This window comes from Motacilla alba, chromosome 17 (genome assembly GCF_015832195.1).
Source record: "Motacilla alba alba isolate MOTALB_02 chromosome 17, Motacilla_alba_V1.0_pri, whole genome shotgun sequence".
Lineage (NCBI taxonomy): Eukaryota > Metazoa > Chordata > Aves > Passeriformes > Motacillidae > Motacilla > Motacilla alba.
In genome coordinates this window covers 8,509,281-8,526,359 of record NC_052032.1, presented here as the reverse complement: position 1 = coordinate 8,526,359, position 17,079 = coordinate 8,509,281, and the positions used below count along the sequence as shown (strand labels likewise).

General features: G+C 56.4%; 1 protein-coding gene across 1 annotated transcript; it reads right to left on the bottom strand.

The window, feature by feature from the left end:
* Positions 1–269: 269 nt before the first annotated feature.
* AGPAT2 (1-acylglycerol-3-phosphate O-acyltransferase 2) lies at positions 270–8,641 on the bottom strand. The gene is made up of 6 exons (XM_038156353.1): positions 8,417–8,641; positions 4,802–4,935; positions 4,213–4,388; positions 3,974–4,069; positions 2,412–2,484; positions 270–1,954 (listed from the first exon to the last, which is right to left on the bottom strand). The coding sequence occupies exons 1-6, from the start codon at positions 8,602–8,604 to the stop codon at positions 1,803–1,805; spliced, it is 819 nt and encodes a 272-aa protein (XP_038012281.1). The 5' UTR covers positions 8,605–8,641; the 3' UTR covers positions 270–1,802.
* Between the last annotated feature and the right edge of the window lie 8,438 nt (positions 8,642–17,079).

The window sequence follows — 17,079 nt, the reverse complement described above, 5'->3', positions numbered from 1 at the left end:
GGGACAGGAGCCCCTGGTGCCTGCAGAGCTGGGTACAGGAGTGGGTGCCCATCCTGCAGCTCCTGTTCTGCTCTCCAGGAGCCCTGGAGTTGGGATGGTGCCTCACCAGTGAGGCTGGGTGAAGTACAGCCCTCCTGCCTGGGGGGCACAGGGAAGGGACAAGGACTCCCCCGCTGCCCTTCCATCACCAAACCCACCCCCTGCAAGAGCTCAGGGCTCAGCACCCCACATCCTCCTCCCTCAGGCCCCACACAAGACAAGGAGGCTCCTTTATTTAAATAACCAAAGGTGTAATTTTTTGTTGTTGTTGTTGATTTTTTTGTAAAGCACATAACATTCTCAGCCCAATTAAAAGTGAACAGCAGACAACTGCACATAGAGGCACTGCTCCCTCCTCCCAGGAGGAGTCAGACATGGTTCCCCTCCCCAGGAGCCCTCTGAGGGCTCTCCTGGGTTGACCCTCCATGACAGCCCTTTATCTGCCACTCTCACAAAGTGCTGGTTTGGTTCCCATCCTCCCACCCCGACCCTTCCCATCCCCTGAGTCTGTACTGTAAGGCCCCTCCAATGAAGCCCCCGGCAGCACCAGCTCGGCCCAAGGGCTCCTTCCACGGAGCTCCCTGCCTTTCCCAGCTGAGGCCAGATAAACACAACTCCACCAGCGCAGGCTGCAGGAGCTGTGTGGTTACCAGGCTGTGCTGGTTACCTGAGTAGCCCCAGCTGGCTTACCCCGAGGTCCCCTGTGCCATGAACAGAAGAGCTAAAGCTAAGGGACCATGGACCTGACCCAGCCTCCAAGGGCATCAACATTCCACAGCTCCCGGTGAGGGATCCAGCTCTGTTGGTCCATCATCCCAAGGCACAGGGGAACCCCTTTTATCTGACTGGGAAAGCGGTTTACATCCCCCAAAGGGGGAGCTGAAGCCTTCCAAGCCTTCCCAGCCCTGTTCCAGCTGCAGCTCACCCACCCTGTGGCTCTGCAGGGGTTTTCCAGGCCCCGGAGAGCAGCAGCTCCGCCCCGCAGATCAGCAGAGACGCGGGACAGGCACCATCTTTCGGCCAGTGCTGACCATGACAAGTGACAAAACGAGCACGACAAGAGCCCTTTGCCTCCGTAAGGGGCATTGCAGGCACCGGGATGTGACCAGGCTGAGCCACCACCACGGCGGGGAGCTGGCAGCAGTTTCCCAACGTGATGCTGTTGTGACAAAAAGGGCATCTCAAGGGGACAGGCCTGTGTGTCCCACTGGTGGGTGGGAGTGCTCTGGGCTGTCCAGGGAGGACACCACGCTCCTAGCACTGCTGAAAAGCCAAAATCTGGCTTTTCACCCCAGTTCTCAGCCCTGTTTGAGCATCAAGGTTGTGCTGATACAAACTGCTGCCTGGTGGTTTCCACCTGGGACATCACAGGGCCACCTCACGAGCTGAGCCTGCAGGAACACAGGTGCAGGGACAGTCACACGAGGCAGCGCTCAGGCTCCAGGCAGGTTTTTTGCTGTCACCCCAAGCTAGCTGCAAGAGCTGGGGGAACTCACCTCTCTAGTCACTGAGCCCTTTGGTAGCACAAGTTTGATGCCTGAGAAATTCAGAAAAAGGAGATATTTCAAAGTGAGAAAATGAACCCATAAGAGAAATCCACTCAGAGGGGAACCTTAGTGCTGGCTTGACACCCTGTGCGTGCCAGTCTGTGGCGCTCCCAGAGTTAGAAATCACTGCAGAGGAGAAGAAGATCCTTCAGTATTTGGCAAGGACAGACAGGTCCCTTCAGCCACCACCACACGGTGACACCACTGGAGAAGCCTCTAGGATGAGTCCTTTGCCTTGCCTGGATGGCCTGACAGCTTGAAGAGGGTCTCCCTCATGGTGCTGAAGCATCTGTCACAGAGGTCGGTGACATCGTCTGACGTCAGCCCTTTGGTCTCTATTGGAGGCAGAACCTCAACCTTGATTTTGCCTGGGGACAAGAGAGGAGCCTGTGAGAAACCCACACGGCAGAGGAGCTCTGCTCTCTGCCCTGTTCCCCACCCTGGACAGCCCCAGCACAGCCCTCCACCCCTCCCAGGGCTCCAGGCATCCACCCCTGGAGCACAGGCAGAGTTAGTACCCAGCTCCAACAGCTGTGCCACCCAGAATGATCCCCCTGTGCCCCAAACTGCCATCCCAGCCAGAGCCTGCCCAGAGCAGGAGGTGGCAACCAATTTTTAATGAAAACATCCCTCAGTGTATTTAATTACAGCCCTTCCTGAGTTAACCCAGCCCAGGCTCTGGTGCCAAGTGCTTTGAACTGCCTCCAAACATCTCCCAGCGGGGCTCCTCCTGTTCACCCCAGCTCTGCTTCCCTCCCACACCCTTGTGAGCCGGATCCCCACACGGGACAGCAGCCACCCTGTCTCCAAGTGACTCTTTGTTACCTGATGTAAACAGTTTCGTCTTTGGGTTATAGAAGGTGGTGAAGGAGGAATACACCACAGGGATCACTGGGACCTTGGGAAAGGGAGGAAAAAGAGGAGTTACTGGCACCTCAGGGCAGGCCAGACACAGGCAGCAAATCCCACAGTGCAGAGCTGACCTGGCCTGGCTCTCAGACACACAGGGCACACACAGCCCCACGAGCAACACCCACTTCCAAAGGGTAGAACAATCAGCAGTCAAATGGAATCAAAACCACTCCCCAAAGACTCAAGGCACAGGGATACTCAAGGAACCAGGGCCAAGTTCCACTCCAGCCTCAGCTCAGCACTGGCTTTTAGGGCTCCTCAACCCAAGTGAGGCTCCAAACCCCAGGTATTTTCTGTCCTGCAATCAAACACTGCAGGCTGCCTGTTCTGACAGGCCTTGCCTGCTGTACAGGCACGTGTCTGGGGCAGGGCTGCTCTGCTTTCAGTTTCTAAGAAAAGGAGTCATCAGTTGTTATCAATTGCTCCCGGGGAAGCTTCAGACACAGGGCCAGGAGGGCAGGCAGAGCTGTTGTTCCAGTGCTGGTAACACAGCCAGGATCTACAGTTGGTGACTCAGGGGGGTGTAGCAGAGGCAGGGACCAGTTCCATGTCATCCTTTCCTCCAGCAGCTGCCAGGCTCTGCCTTGGCTGCATCAGCCAGGCAGGAATGGGGATGGTACAACACAGGCTACACCTTGGGTTTGGCCAAACGAACCCAGTCAGAGGGCTGGCATCTCTTCCCTTTCCCAAAATCCCTGCTGTAACACCTCTCCCAGGGAAACCAGTTTCCCCTGAGGCCTCGAGTCATCCCAGTCTCTGGCACACTGCCCCAGCACTGTGCCCAGGCAAACACCCTGCTCCTGAGACAGCTCTGGCTGGCTGAAGCTGTTTGCCTGCTCCCCCACTAACTGCTCACGGATGCTGTCATTTTGGAGAGAAAAGACATATCAAGAACTGCCATATGGCTGCCAGGGAGGCAGCAGCTATTTTCACACAGAGCAAGCCCAGATGTTGCTCTAAAGCTCAAGAATTAACAATCCTGAATCATCACTACACGACTGGGACCTGGGGGATTGAGAAATGAATCGTCAGCTTTGGGCTTCCCCAGAAAAGAACCCACTGGGCTCCCTGCCAGGAGCGAGCTCTGGGCCCCAGCCATGCCCCCAGCAACCCCTGGGCACTGGCATTGCCCTGCCACGCTGCCAGGAAAGCCTGGAGACAGGGATGAAGCGTGCCTGCCCCTCACACTCCTCCCTCCAGAGGGGACACCAGCACCGAGGCAGGCAGGACAGAGGACAGGGCAATTCTCCACTGTCAACAGCCAGGCATGCCCAGGGTCAGCTCATTCCCAGAGGGGATGGAAAAGGCCCTTGGCTGCTGCAGGGCAGCACTTCTGACACCAGTGGTTTACCTGAGTAGGTGTTACCTGGCAACACAGCTCATCTGAGAGCAAATGAACCACAGACTGCATGATCGGTGTGCAGTGCCACTGCAAAAGCACTCAGGGTTCCCATGCAGGGGCAAAGCACTGTTACCTGTGCCTGGACAGCGAGGTGAAAGGCTCCTTTCTTGAATGGCAGCAAATCCCCAGTGCAGTTCCTCGTGCCCTCTGGATATACCCACACCTTCACCTGCACACGGAGAGACAAGGCTCTGCTCCAGAAATGCACTTGCAGTGGTGGGAGACACCAGCCAGCTCTGCCAAGCTGAGCCAGGAGCACCAGGAGTGCCACAATGCCCCCACGCCACCCCACCCAGCTCCAGTGACACTCACATTCTCAGCCACCATGGTCTTGGCCACCTCTGACATCACCATCTTGGCACTGCTGGTGCTCTTCCTGTTGATGAAGATGACGCCACCAAGGTACATGATGAGCCCCACGCTGCCCATGTACATCAGCTCCTTCTTGCCCACCTGGACACAGTTGTCGGGCAGGATCTCCATCAGCCCTAATGGGATGGCAGAGGGCAAGACCCAGAAGTCACCCCTGGGACAAGGACAGAACAAGGACAGGGGCACCAGGGACAGGCTGGTGCCTTGCTTCTCTCCTGGCTTCTGAGAGCAGGAGGCTTGGCACACTGCAGGGTGGCTGCAGGTGACAGCAGGACACCCCCAGAGGCAGCTGATTCCCCAGCCCCAGTCCAGCAGGGCCACTGGCACACGTGCTGGGCCAGCACCTCAAGGACAGCAGAACCTGGGGTGCTGCACAGGTGTGGGATTGCTCAGAGTGACAGGAGACCCTTCCCACAACCAGCACTGATGGGGAAGCTGCGCCAGGGGCTGCTTGTCCAGGAGGTACAAGCAGGACTTCTCCCAGTGGTGAGCAGGAGAAATGTTCTCTTCCCTCCCACCAGCTCCTCACCCATCATGTCGAGGACGCTCTGGTGGTTGGACACAATGAGAGCAGGGCCCTCCACCTTGAAGTTCTCCAGTCCCTTCACCTCAAACCTCAGGCCGAAGAAATACTTGAAGGTTCTGACAACAGCTCTGATGATTCTGCAGAAATAAAAAAAAAAAAAGCAGTCAGCAGCACAGCAGGGAGGGCAGGGGCTTCTATACCCAGTGGGGGTGGAAGGAGACAAGAAGAGATCTAGGACAGAGAATCTCCAGTCTCATTTGTGCTATGGTCCAGCCAGGGGTCTGCCCTGCACAGTCCCACGTGCTGCAGGAGTGCTGTTCACTTGCCCTGTTCAGTGCCATGGTTCTGGGCTGCCCTGGTGCTACCAGGCTCTTCTTCCTGCAAGCAGCAGGGCCCCACAAGTTGTTCAAACAATTCTCCCAGGAGCTGCCACTCCCCAGCACACCCGACATCCAAGGAAGGCTCTGCCAGGTCTGCCCCTTGCAGCGCTGGAAGATGGGGCTCAGTGATATAAACAAACCTGGGGTGCCCGAGGAAGGAGGGGAGTGAAGGTCAGAAACACTTCCCCGCACAAGGCAAGGATGCAGGCAGCAAACAGGATGCTCCCCACACGGCTTGGCAGAGGCTGGGTGCCCCCAAGCAAACCCATGCTGAAGCTTTTGCCCTTCCCCAGTGGATCTACAGGTCTGACAGAGCTCCCAGCTGGGACACTCAGCCATGCCAGCACTGGAGCACATTTCCTTGTCAGCCCATAGGAGCAGGGCCCATCTATGCCACCCCCTGACCAGGGGACTTGGGGACTCTCCAGCTAGGCCAAAGGACACAGGCAGAAGCTGGCAGAACACAGGGGCTATTTTGGGCAAGGGAACAGCCATTTACCAGGACAGGTGGCAGAGGAGCCTGCACGTGAACAAGGCTCCCAGGAACAGCCACCAGCTTGGATCTGCTCTCCCCTAGAGCTGATTCAAGCTGACCTGACCTCCAGCAAGCACCTGGATGTCCTGCCTCAGGGCCACCTTCTCAGACACAGTATGGAGCTTTCCTTCCTGCAGCAGGAGACTGAGGGACAGCCAGCTTTGTCCCCACCACAGGGTCCAGCTAGGGAACCGTGCAGCACCATCTTGCTGAGAAGCATCCTTGTCACTCAGGTGGGAGGTGAACACCTGGACAGCATCTCATCCTGGCTTGGCAGCAGCTCCCAGCATCTGCTCTCCAAAAGTCTCCATAAACTCTTGAGCCACAGCACTTCCTCCAGCTTGCTCCTACCCACAGCAGGGTTCACATCTCCGTGGGGTGTCCCCCCATGCAGGCCACCCGAGCTGGCTGGGACACTGGAGTTCAGGCCAGGCCAATGCCCCGAGGTGACACTGCTATCAGTCCTCATTTCAACTCGCTGCAAAGAGCCACACCCAGGGAAAGGACACAGGGAGGAAGGCAGAGCTCCTGAGCTCCAGAGCCCGCTCCAAGGTTACAGGGGTGCAGTCTGCTCCAAGGTCACAGGGCTGCAGTCCAGGTGAAGAGATGGGGTTACAGGTCAGACGAGGCAGGGTGACACGAACCACAGAGGTCATGGGGGATGCCAGGCCACCAGGGTGACCTAAATCACACTTCTCCTCCCTTCTGACTGCCAACCAAAAAAGAGGTCACAGCTCTGGAAGTCACAATGCTCAGTGGCTGCCGGGAGAGGCTGGTTACACATTACTCAAGAGCAGCCATCCAGCTTCCTCCTGCCAGCCCGGGGACAGACTTTCCTTGCACAAGATGTGGCGTGAGCTACTGAAAGAGGCAAAGGGGCAGAGCTCAGAGCAGCCAAAGAGCAGGGGTGGCCACGTCACCCACAGGGTTAAAGGATGGATCTGAGTCCCCTACAACACCACAAGAGATCTCTCTGCTGGAATCATCGACTCAGACGTGGTGCAGCCACAGCTGCAGAGAGCTGTACAACCAGTGCACTTATTGCCAGAGACAAGGAGCACAAAAATGACAGGGAATGGGACTGTTCAGTGCATCCCTAACAGTCTGAGTATGAAAGCCAGCAGCCCCCAGATTCACGTGCTCTGCTCCACAGCCAGTCACAGAGGCTTGTTTAGGATACTCTGATTTTCAAGGACTACTGAAATCTGCTTACCAGATTGGAAGCTCGTGCAAGATGTTTTACCACAGATAAACAGTTCTATCTCTATCAGACACCCTGGCTAACCTCTTCCAAGTCACACCAGCTTGACACTGGAGCCAGCAGCACAGCAAGAACGGGGTGTTCTGCGCCAGGCAACAACACCATTATCACTGTCCGTCCACCAGCACGTGCTCTGCTCCAGCCTCCTTTCCCAAGCTGGAATAAGCAGCCTGGGATGTTGGAGAAATAAGGGACTCACTGGATCACCTCAGCCACAGACCTCCCAGGGGCTGGGATACATCACCAGGATCTTCAGCCAGTGCCACTACAAGGAAACAACAGGCTTAAGTTACAGGAAAAGGGTGGTTCTGGCCAAAATTCAGCCCTGGGTTTCAACACAAGGAGTTATCCAATGCAAGTTCTTGTTCCCAAATAATTCCTTCAAGTTTACAGAAAATTTAGAGGGTTTATTTTTGGGGAGAAATAAAAGGATAGTGTCTCCATCACTGACATCATAAATTCTCCCAGCTGCAGAGCTAGCTGAACATTGGAAAGCTGCTCCTGAGTGAGCCAAGGCAACCAAAGCTGGAGAGAGAGCCAGGCTGGAGATGGCAGAGCAGACTGCCTGGGGCCATGGCACCAGCTGGGACCACAGGGCACAGCCCTCAAGGCAGCACATCAGTGCCCTGTGCTGGCTCCTTCCGCCCCGAGTCCTACATGTGAAAGCCACACTGCAAAGCAAAGTCCAGCTCCACCTGCTCAGATGCTGCCAACCTTTGATCCTAAAGGATGTTAAGGCTCTCCTTTCCGCTGCATCCACGTGACATGCTCAGCAGAGGTAAAAAGCTGCCTAGGGGAGAGCAAAACCAGGAAATAAGCTGTCCTGTGCTGCCAGCAGAAGCACCAGCTCTGCCTTGTACCTTGGCATGGAGAGGAGGTGCTGGATGACAGCAGCCCCTTGGCCCTTGTCACAGGTGTCCTGTCAGGGGACACAGGGCCAGACAACAGCTGCAAGAGAGCTGTGCCCCAGCAGCACATGGCACACAGCCTGCCAGCCTCTGCTGCTGGGGCAGGAAACACCCCAAACACAACCACCCAACTGCCAGGATCAAAAGGAACCTTCTAGAGATCGGCTCCATCTGCCACGGCAGGGTCACCCAGTGACACAGGTGTGTTTGCAATGTCTCCAGACAGGTAGATTCCCCACACTCTCTGGACAGCCTGCTCCAGTGCTCTGCCACTCTCAACAGACACTGCTCTCCGGCAGCTTTCCCTAAAAAAGCCACCACCGCCACCTTCCAGGCGCTTCATCCCCAACATGCCTTGCCGAGGGCTCTGCCACGGGCCAGGACAGCTCAGGACAGCCTCCTGAGCCTAGAGGGGACCCCGGGGCTGCGCTGCCACCGATGTGACAGAGGCCGCCACCGCCCCAGGGGCTCCGGGGCAGCGGCGGGAGGTGACACCGCTGTCCCCAGCGCCCGTTCCCGCCGTTCTCCCCTCACCTCATGTTCTTGACGGTGCGGCCGCCGTTGACCAGCAGGCAGGCTACGGCCGCCAGCGCCGAGGCCACCAGGCACATCAGGCAGTAGAAACCGACGCGCAGCGCGAAGTTGACGCTGGGGCTCAGCTGCATGAGGACGTGGAGCAGCAGCAGCACGGCCGTGCCCCATAGCAGCCACCCCATCTCCATGACGGCTCCACCCGGACCAGCCGCTACTGCCGCCTCCTCCCCGGGCAGCCCGCGCTGAGCCCGCCTTATGTGGGCGGCCCGGCCCGCCCCGCCGCTCCCTCGGCTGGGCGGGACGGGCGAGCGGGGAATGTTCCCTGTGGAGCCGGCATTCCTCAGGCTGCTGGGCGGGCCGCGGTGGCCATGGCGAGGGGAGGAGGGCGGTTGGTTCCCTCACGGGCTCCTGCGGGGATTTGGTCTCCTCATAGAGCACTGTGGGGGTTCTGTCCTCACATTAATGGTTGTGGAAGTTTGGGACCCTCATGGAACCATGAGGAGTTTTGAGACCCTTCCCCATGGATTCCTGGGGGCGTTTTGTCTCCTCATAAAGCCCTGTGGGGGGTTTGGTCCCCTTATGGAGTTCTGAGGACGCTTTGTCTCCTCATGAAGCCCTGTGGGGGTTCTGTCCTCACATCAGTGGTTGTAGAAATTTGGGACCCTCATGGAATCGTGGAGTTTTGGGACCCCCATGGAGCCCTGGGGGTGTTTTGTCTCCTCATGAAGCCCTGCAGGGGGCTTGGTCCCCTCATGGAGCCCTGGGGGCCTTTGGGACCCTCATGGTGCCATGTGGGGGGTTTGGTCCCCTCATGGAGCCCTGGGGGCCTTTGGGACCCTCATGGTGCCCTGTGGGGGGTTTTCACTGCCTCTGTGGTGCCATGGAAAGGCACTGGGGTCTTCCATGCTGTGAGGGAGTTTGTGTGCCTCAGGGCACCGTGTGGGGTTTGGGGACCTTCATGGACCCTCACCCACCCTCTCCGCTGGTGCTTGATGCTGGTTTTCCAGCGGCACAAATGTGCTGAGCAGGATGGAGCTTTCCCTGCTGGCGCTGGGGTTAGGATAGGATCAGGCCCTGAAGCTCTGTGGGTACAAAGCTGATATGGGAGTTGAAAGTGTCTGCTGGAACCGACACAAACCGTTCATTGAGCTCGGCTGGTTTTGCAACACTTTTTATAGCAAAACCCAAGTCCTGCGAGTCTCCATGGAGACTCTACTGGGGTAAGATGTGACCCTGTGGTTCTGAGCATCCCCTTGGCATCCACAGCTTTGCAGCTCCTGGATAAATCAAGAAAAAGTGTTAGCTCTGTTAAAATAACCATTGTTCCCTCAGCCGTCCTTGGATTCACCAACAGAGGTTGCATGCTGTTCCCAAACGAGCTGTCACCAGAAAAAGGAGAGCTCACTGCACTTTCCCTACCCCACAGCAGCTTTAGGGCTGAGAGCTGGAGACAGCGTCCTTCTCTACAGAGAGCTCCTGGCTGGCACTCCCTACGGCTGCCAGGCAATGACATCTCAGAGCTGGTCTCATGATTCCAGCTAATGCCACAAAGAACCCTCATTGTATTAACATCTCCACACAGCATTAGATTAATCCCCTCTGCCTGTGTCGTGTGGGCTGTTCGGGGAGCCTTGCTCCCGTGCTGTGCCAGCCAACATATGCCTGGGAAGTCACCGAGACCTTTGCAGCTGAGCAGACGCTGGGCCCGGAGCGATTCTGTGTTATCCTCGTGACTTTTTGCTTTTGATGACAAGGGAAGAAAGTCCCTGGTGATCTGTCACTGGGGCGTCGCACGGGCCGATCCGCGGAGCTCATAAACGCTGGCTGATGTTGGGAATCTGAAATGTAAATCGCGGCAGGGCCGCGGTGCCGGCGGCAAGCGGAGTGAGCAGATCCGGCGTGGCGGGCTTGGTGCAACGCTCCACGTGTGGGCTCCTGGAGGAGCTTGGCTGCCATCCCCTTCTCCCCACGCTCTCCAGCGCGTTATCTGGAGTAATGCAAATGAAACATTTAGTATTAGTCTGCAGCTCAAGGAAGGGGAGCGCTTTCTGATGCCAGATTAGAAGCCAGACATGGGCCTGCCTGCAAGCAAGCAGAGCTGTCATGCTGAGTTATTTCATAAGGCAGGCGGTGGTGCTGCCAGATGACGACAGCCTGTGCGTTAACATTTTCATAACAAACTGCCTGATGGAAGAGGCCCGAGAGCCTCTGCCCGCTGTGAAACACAAGCATCACCTCCTCACCCTGAAACATGGCCATTTTGGGGTAGAGGCAAAGGTGACCCCATCGCTGTCCTCCCAAGCTGCAGCAGGCAGGATGAAGCAGTTCCAAATTCTCAAAAAACCCCTGCTTTGCTAGATTGTGCTGTGTGTTTTGCGTATTTAAACTACTGACTGGATTATTTAAACTTGGTAGAAGGGTACCCTGCAGGTAGTGTAGCTGAGCAGGGCCGAGAATCCTTGGCAGGAGCAAGAACACATCAAGTGCCAAGCAGAAGGGTCCACGCAGCATCAGTGCTGCTGGCATTTCTGTGTCTGAGTCCATGAAGAGCCATGAAGCTCAAAGCATTACCCTTGTCTTAGCATAATCTGGCTGTGTTCTTTTATCTTTTATTTGCCTAAATTTATTGCTTCCCTTGGCAACAGCATGTGACCTCCCTGTGGATGACTAGCTTCTGACTGGAAAAGAAACAGAGCCAGGGAGAACGTCTCCCACATATGGAGAAGGGAAGAGAGGGAAAGCCCTCAGAGGGGTAGGAAGGAAGGAGGGATGTGTTCGTTTTCTGGCTGAGCAGGTTGCAGAGCAGCAGGAGGCTTGAGGCTGGGTGGGTGCTCAGCAGGACCCTCTGGAGATGCCGGCTGTGCTGAAGGAAGGCTGGATTTGTGGAGAATCTCACTTGTGCTGCCTCGCCCTGCCTCTGCCCTTGGCTTCTCACGGTGTCCTGGCAGCTCTACCCATCGGCCTGCTTCCCTTTGCCTCCTGCCAAGGGCCGTGTGTTGAAAGCAGCAGCTGGGTTTGGTGACATTAAAGTGGGGGGGAGGAGGCAGCAACCAGCCAAACATCCTCGTTCGTGGCCTTTTCGTGGCACGCATGTGTGAGGCTGGGAGCCCTCGCAAGAAGGGCTGACAGCACGAAGCTGTGCAAACTCCCTGGCACCTCGTGCTGGGTGCTGCACAGCAGCCTCCATTGCCAGGGGCTTGGGGACAGTGAGGTGATCCTCACGTCTGCTATAACTCCTTCCAGACCTCTGTCAGTCTGTCCATCCATGCATCCACTGGTCTATCCTCTTCCCTCTTCACCTGTCTGAATTAGCAGCTGGCTTTGGGTAATGTGTCAAAGCCTGGTGTCACCATGTGTCACCTCTGTGTAGCTCAGGGTACACAGGACAGTCCAGCATCACAGCACTGACGTGTTTACCCTGTGTAACTCTCCCACACGGGCAGGGCTGCAGGCTGGCAACCTGGACCTTGTTTGAATCCATAAGCAAGGCTGCCCCAAGGGCTGACATCACTGGCTGGCATCAATTATCCTGGAAGTGTTGCCCTGGCCAAGACAGAGGTTTTCCCTGGTTGGGAACACCACAGTCTGCTTGGTGAGGATGGTGCTAAGAGCAGTTTGTGCAAAGGATGTGGGTGAATCTCATTACTCTGTCACCTAAAAGGGCACATGGGAGGTGAAATTTTGCTGCCGCTCCTTGTGTGGGCAGCAGGGAAGCTCACGGTGAGCCCACAGTCGCAGGGGCAGAGCTTCAGCCTGACCCTCAGCCTCCACGCTGGCTCCTGCTGCTCCATGGCCACACTCCCCGTGGTTGCTGGGCTCCTCTGTAATCACACGTCAGCGCTCTGGTGACAGCAGAGTAAACACTGGGGAGGAACCGGCTGTGACTCAGCGTGGCTTCAACGTGAGCGCTGCAGTTCCCTGCTCACAACAGAGCCTTGCACAAGAACCAGAAGCATGAGATTGCTAAACTGCCCCGCAGGCACAGCCTCCACTGGCCTCTGGAAAGGCAAAGAGCCCAAAGGACTTTGACTCTGGGAACATGCAATTAAGAGAGAAACGTGTTTTAAAAGGCTATTAAATAATCGCAACCTTCCTTCCTGTAACCTTTACTCACCTACAAGTAACTCTCTTGGAAAAGTAAGACATCATCTGCTGGGATGTTCACAGCAGCCAGGCGTAGATTTGAATCCACGCGGGACATAAGGGAGGATGCTGATCCACAGAGGAAATCCACGCGGGACACAAGGGAGGATGCTGATCCACAGAGGAATGCCATGCCAGCACCCCACAGAGTGCCAGGGCTATCAGTGAGGCTGAAGATTGGTGTTTGCAGAGCCAGTGCACATCAGGCAAGTGTTGCAGCTGGGGTTAACACACCACCAAGCCCCTCAGCACTGACTTTTGGTTTTTTTTGCTTCTGGTAGACTTTGCCAAAAACAGGAGGTAGCAAAAGCACAAGACTTTCAGATCTTACTGTTGCATTTACATTTGTAACCACAGGCTGGAAATCCCCCTGCACCTCACAGTCTCTGCACCATGCTCGTAAATGAGGGTGTGCCCAGTACAGGACATCTTGTCTGGCTGCAGATCTCGAGCTCTTTCAGCCACAAGGTTGTAAAATTGGAATCGCCTTTTTTTTTTTTTTTCCAAGTTGCAATACGATTAGACTTTCTCCCAAATGCCATGTGTAAATAAAGGAAATCAAATTGTTTCTGATGGATTTTGTGCCGGTGGAAGGGACTGGGTGGTTGACCTGGAGACTGATGGACTGAGCAGGGAAGGCAGAGCTGTGAGCCAAGGGCTTCTCTTGGTGGACAGCCTGGGACTGGAGAGGGGTTTGTTGCATCTTCCTGGTCAGGGGTTCTGAGCTCAGGGAGCCCCTGCTCATCATCAGCATCATGTGTCCCACCTGAGCTGGATTCCCATAAGGAGTCCACCTAGGCTGGAGTCCTATAAAGAGTCCACCCAGGTCGGATTCCCATAGAGAGTCCACCTGGTCTGGATTCAGCTGGTGGTGCTGAGCTCTGGGTGTGTCTCCAGAGTTGGACTGCCAGGTGTTTATGGGCTGTGTGTGCCCCACCTGTGCAACGTGAGCCGCAATCTCATCCCTTCCTCTCCTGCAGCCCTTGATCCCTGTGCTGCGGATGTGTGGCTGTAATTACAGGACCGAGGAAGATCCTGTTTCCCTGGGGATCTGCAGTACTGACCACTGCAAAGTGGGACACTGGGGCTCTGGGAGTCGAGGCCAGGTGTGCCCAGAAAGGGACACTGCTCTCCACTGGAATCTCCTTCCCTGCCTCCCAAAGGACATTTCCCTTACTCTGAAGCTTTCCATGGCACCTTCTGGGTGCAGGCCCTGTTGGCTGAGCCCTGCTCTCTCCCCAGGCTGAGTGTGGCATTCCTGGGTTGCCAGACCTGCCAGCACTGTGCCACAGGGTGTGCCAGCTCTGTGGCACTCAGCAGGACTGAAGGGCCTTTGGGCTAAGGCCAGGTGTGCCACTGGTGTGCATCACGGGGCTGCTTCTGCAGCTGAGCTCAGCACCAGCACCTCCCCAGCCCCAGATCACCCCGAGGCCGCTGGTGGCTCTGCTGGTGCCAGAACCACCGTCTTTGAAGATGATCCCATCCTCCTGCTCCTGAGCAGGTCTCCTGCCCCCTTCTCTGCCTCTCCAAGGGAAAATGGGCTCCAGCACCTGCACAGATGCTTGCTGGGGCTGAGCACAGGAGCTGCTGGAGAAGAAAAAGGCGTGTTGCCACCACGGAGCAGTGGAAATGTACTGACGCCGCTGGGCAGGGCGGGAGGGAGCTGAGCAGCCCGGGGTGCTTTCAGCACAAAGACCGTTTTTCTTGTGAACAGCTCCAGTCTTGCCACAGGAATGAATTTGGGCTGGGGCTGAGCTCACACAGGGCTGGATCCTGGAACAGGCTGCTGGGATTGGCTGCACCATGGCCAGGCAGCAGCTTTGTTTAGTAGAGGCACAACGTGAAACCAGCACCCAGGTCTCTGAGCATGTGAAATCAGTGTCCATCTCTTCCAGGGGTGCCTGTGTGGGAACAGAGGGGCTGGGCAGTTGCTGGGTGGGATGCTAGGGTACCTGGAATTGGATGCCACAAGCTCCCCAGGTGCTGCCCTCTCATTGCACAGCCCTGCTGGAGCTGCCAGTGTGTTGCAACTGGCTCAGGACCTCCTCCAAGTGCCAGAGTCCAGCACAAGGTGAATTCTGTTCCTGGCAGACCTCCCTGGAAATAAACCACGCACACCTCAGCGGGCTAAAATCCACACGGGGAATATGTCTGCATGAAACAAACAGTCGCTCTCTCTCGGTTTCCTCTGTTATTGATTAATGCCTCTTAATGACTCTGACCTCAAAAAATCTTGTAGTTGCCGCTGTCACAGGAGATCAATGAAGCAGCATTAGCAGGAGATAGAGGCAAACTGTCCCAGGTGAGCTCTCTGCCGGGGCCAATCTGGGAGCAGCACAATCAATAGTTCAGCATGACCTCTCCCTCTTGCTTGCTTTTTTTCTCCTTGAGCTGGTTGGGCAATAAAGTCTGCTCTGAGCTTTCACCAGGACTAGATTATAACTATCCAAATTGATCTGATCTGTAAGGGATAAAAGGGCCTCTTAAGCCAGCTGTCTGCACTGGCAAAACTCAAGTGGCTGAGCAGACAGGGTCAGACCCTCATTAATTCCTGATGCCTGGGACCCTGCTCATGCCATGCGTGAAGGCTGGACCACAGTGCTGGAGGGAGTCAATTAGTCATGACAAATCCAATCCGACTTCTCCCCCAGAGCTTTCCCAGTCACTTGGCTGTGCTGCTGGTGCCTTTTCATGAGTGCATCGTCATGGAAGCCACCATGCCCTGTCCCTCCCATGCTCTTTTTGTGATACCTCCTTGTTTCTCTTATTACCCTTTCTCCAGGGAGAAATTGTGCTGGGGAGGGAGAGCCCTTTATTGATTCACCCGCTGGGAGATGTTGCAGCGAGCAGATGTGTCCCAGGTGGAGCATGGCACAGAGGAGGTGAGGGACGTTCTCCTTTGCTCACACAGCCACTGCCTTCTTGAAAACCTTCTGCACATCAACCCTCCAAACTGCAGCCTCTCTTCTCACTGAAACTGATACGCAGGGAATGCCTGGAAGATGAATGTTGACTTAAAAACTGTGTCCAGAGCTGCTCATCCCACCTGTGCATCTCTGTCTCTTCGGAGGCCAGCTGAGCCCCATACCTGCTCCAAGGAATGTCTCCCTGGCCAAGCCTGACTTCGGGAGCCAAATGCCCAGGGTGAAAGCTGTGCCCTGGCTCTGGTGTGGAGCAGCTGGGGGCTGGCAGGGGCTGACCATGGGCACTGGTGAGGGAGGAACCCCTGGGCTGTGTCTACCTGATGATGAATAACTCCATAATCTAAGCCAGTGCAGGGATCTGCTTGCTCAGCCCCCTTCCCCGAGCTCCTTTGCAAGCTCCCTTTCCTCCTTGGCTGGGAAGCGCCCACGGTTGGCACATGATGGAAATCCCAATGAGAGAAGCTCCCCTTCCAGAGCCAGCACCGCAGGGCTCCCAGCCACAGCCACCACCCTTTGCCTTTAACCCCAGCACTGCCTGCAGAGCTCTCGAGCTTCCCTCTCTTCCCCCTCATAGCTCAGGGCCAGGGACATTGTTGGGATGTCCCCAGCCCAAGGGGATGGTGGTGAATGAAGGGTGAGACCCTCAAACTGTTCCCAGCAAGCCAGAAGCTCTGTGGGGGCTGCAATCCTCGCCCAAAGCATCCAACGAGCCCCAGCACCCCCATTCAACCCCCCTTAACTTCGTAGTGCTTAATTACAAGTAGCAGGGATTCGGAGAGGAAGCGGAGGGGGCGAGCACAGGACAGATTGGAGGGAAGATTGTGCTGGGGGTGGCGGGGCTGTCAAGCCAGAAACACAAGAGCTGATTAGCATTTCTAATTATAACCGCTGCGCTGAGCCCGGCAGGGCCGGCAGGCAGCAGAGGCAGCTGACAGGCTGTGCAGAGCCAGCTGTGGATGCCACGCAGGAAGCGCGGGCGATCAGCTCAAATCCTTCAAAGATGCACAGAAAAGAGCATTAAAGCCTGGATCCATCATCTCCGGAGCTGCGGCGCTGCCTGGGAATGCCGGGTGCCATCGCAGCCCACCCGGGGCAGAGATCCCTCTGGTTTGTGGCCGTGGGGCTGATCCTGATGGCAGAGGAGAGGGGGGAGAGCATGTGCCCCTATTTTGGTTTGGGGTCCTGCACCCCCCTGCTGGCAGCAGCGCTGCGGGTGATGGCATTGGGCTGTCCCCAGCTGTCACCCAACTCTGACATCCCATCCAGAGGAAGCTGGGCAGCTCAGGGTGCTCTGGAGGGGATGAGGGGATGGGTGGCTTGGGCTCACGAGTCAGGGCTGCCCTGCACTGCTGTTGGCTCTGGCTGGAGATCGTTTACTCATTATCGTTTAGTCAGGCAAATATTACAAATGACCGCTGCAGGGCTGTGGCTGCCCGCGAGCTGCCATGTCCCGAGGGCACAGTGCTCTTGGGGACGTGCCCGCAGAGCCACCGCCTGGCAGCGAAGTGATCAGAGGCCAGCGTGCGGCACGCTGCGGGCTTAGCTGGGATTAGCAGGGCTTTGACCAGGAGAAACTGAAGCGACTTAATCAAAGCA

Bases quoted from the DNA above. Each gene is read 5' to 3' on its own strand.
- AGPAT2 (XM_038156353.1), bottom strand. From the start codon at position 8,604: ATGGAGATGGGGTGGCTGCTATGGGGCACGGCCGTGCTGCTGCTGCTC. The intron at 4,389-4,801 runs GTGAGGAGCTGG...CCATCCCATTAG, and splicing joins GAGCGTCCTCGACATGATGG to GGCTGATGGAGATCCTGCCC. The intron at 2,485-3,973 runs GTAACAGTGCTT...CCCTTTCCCAAG, and splicing joins ACCTCGCTGTCCAGGCACAG to GTCCCAGTGATCCCTGTGGT.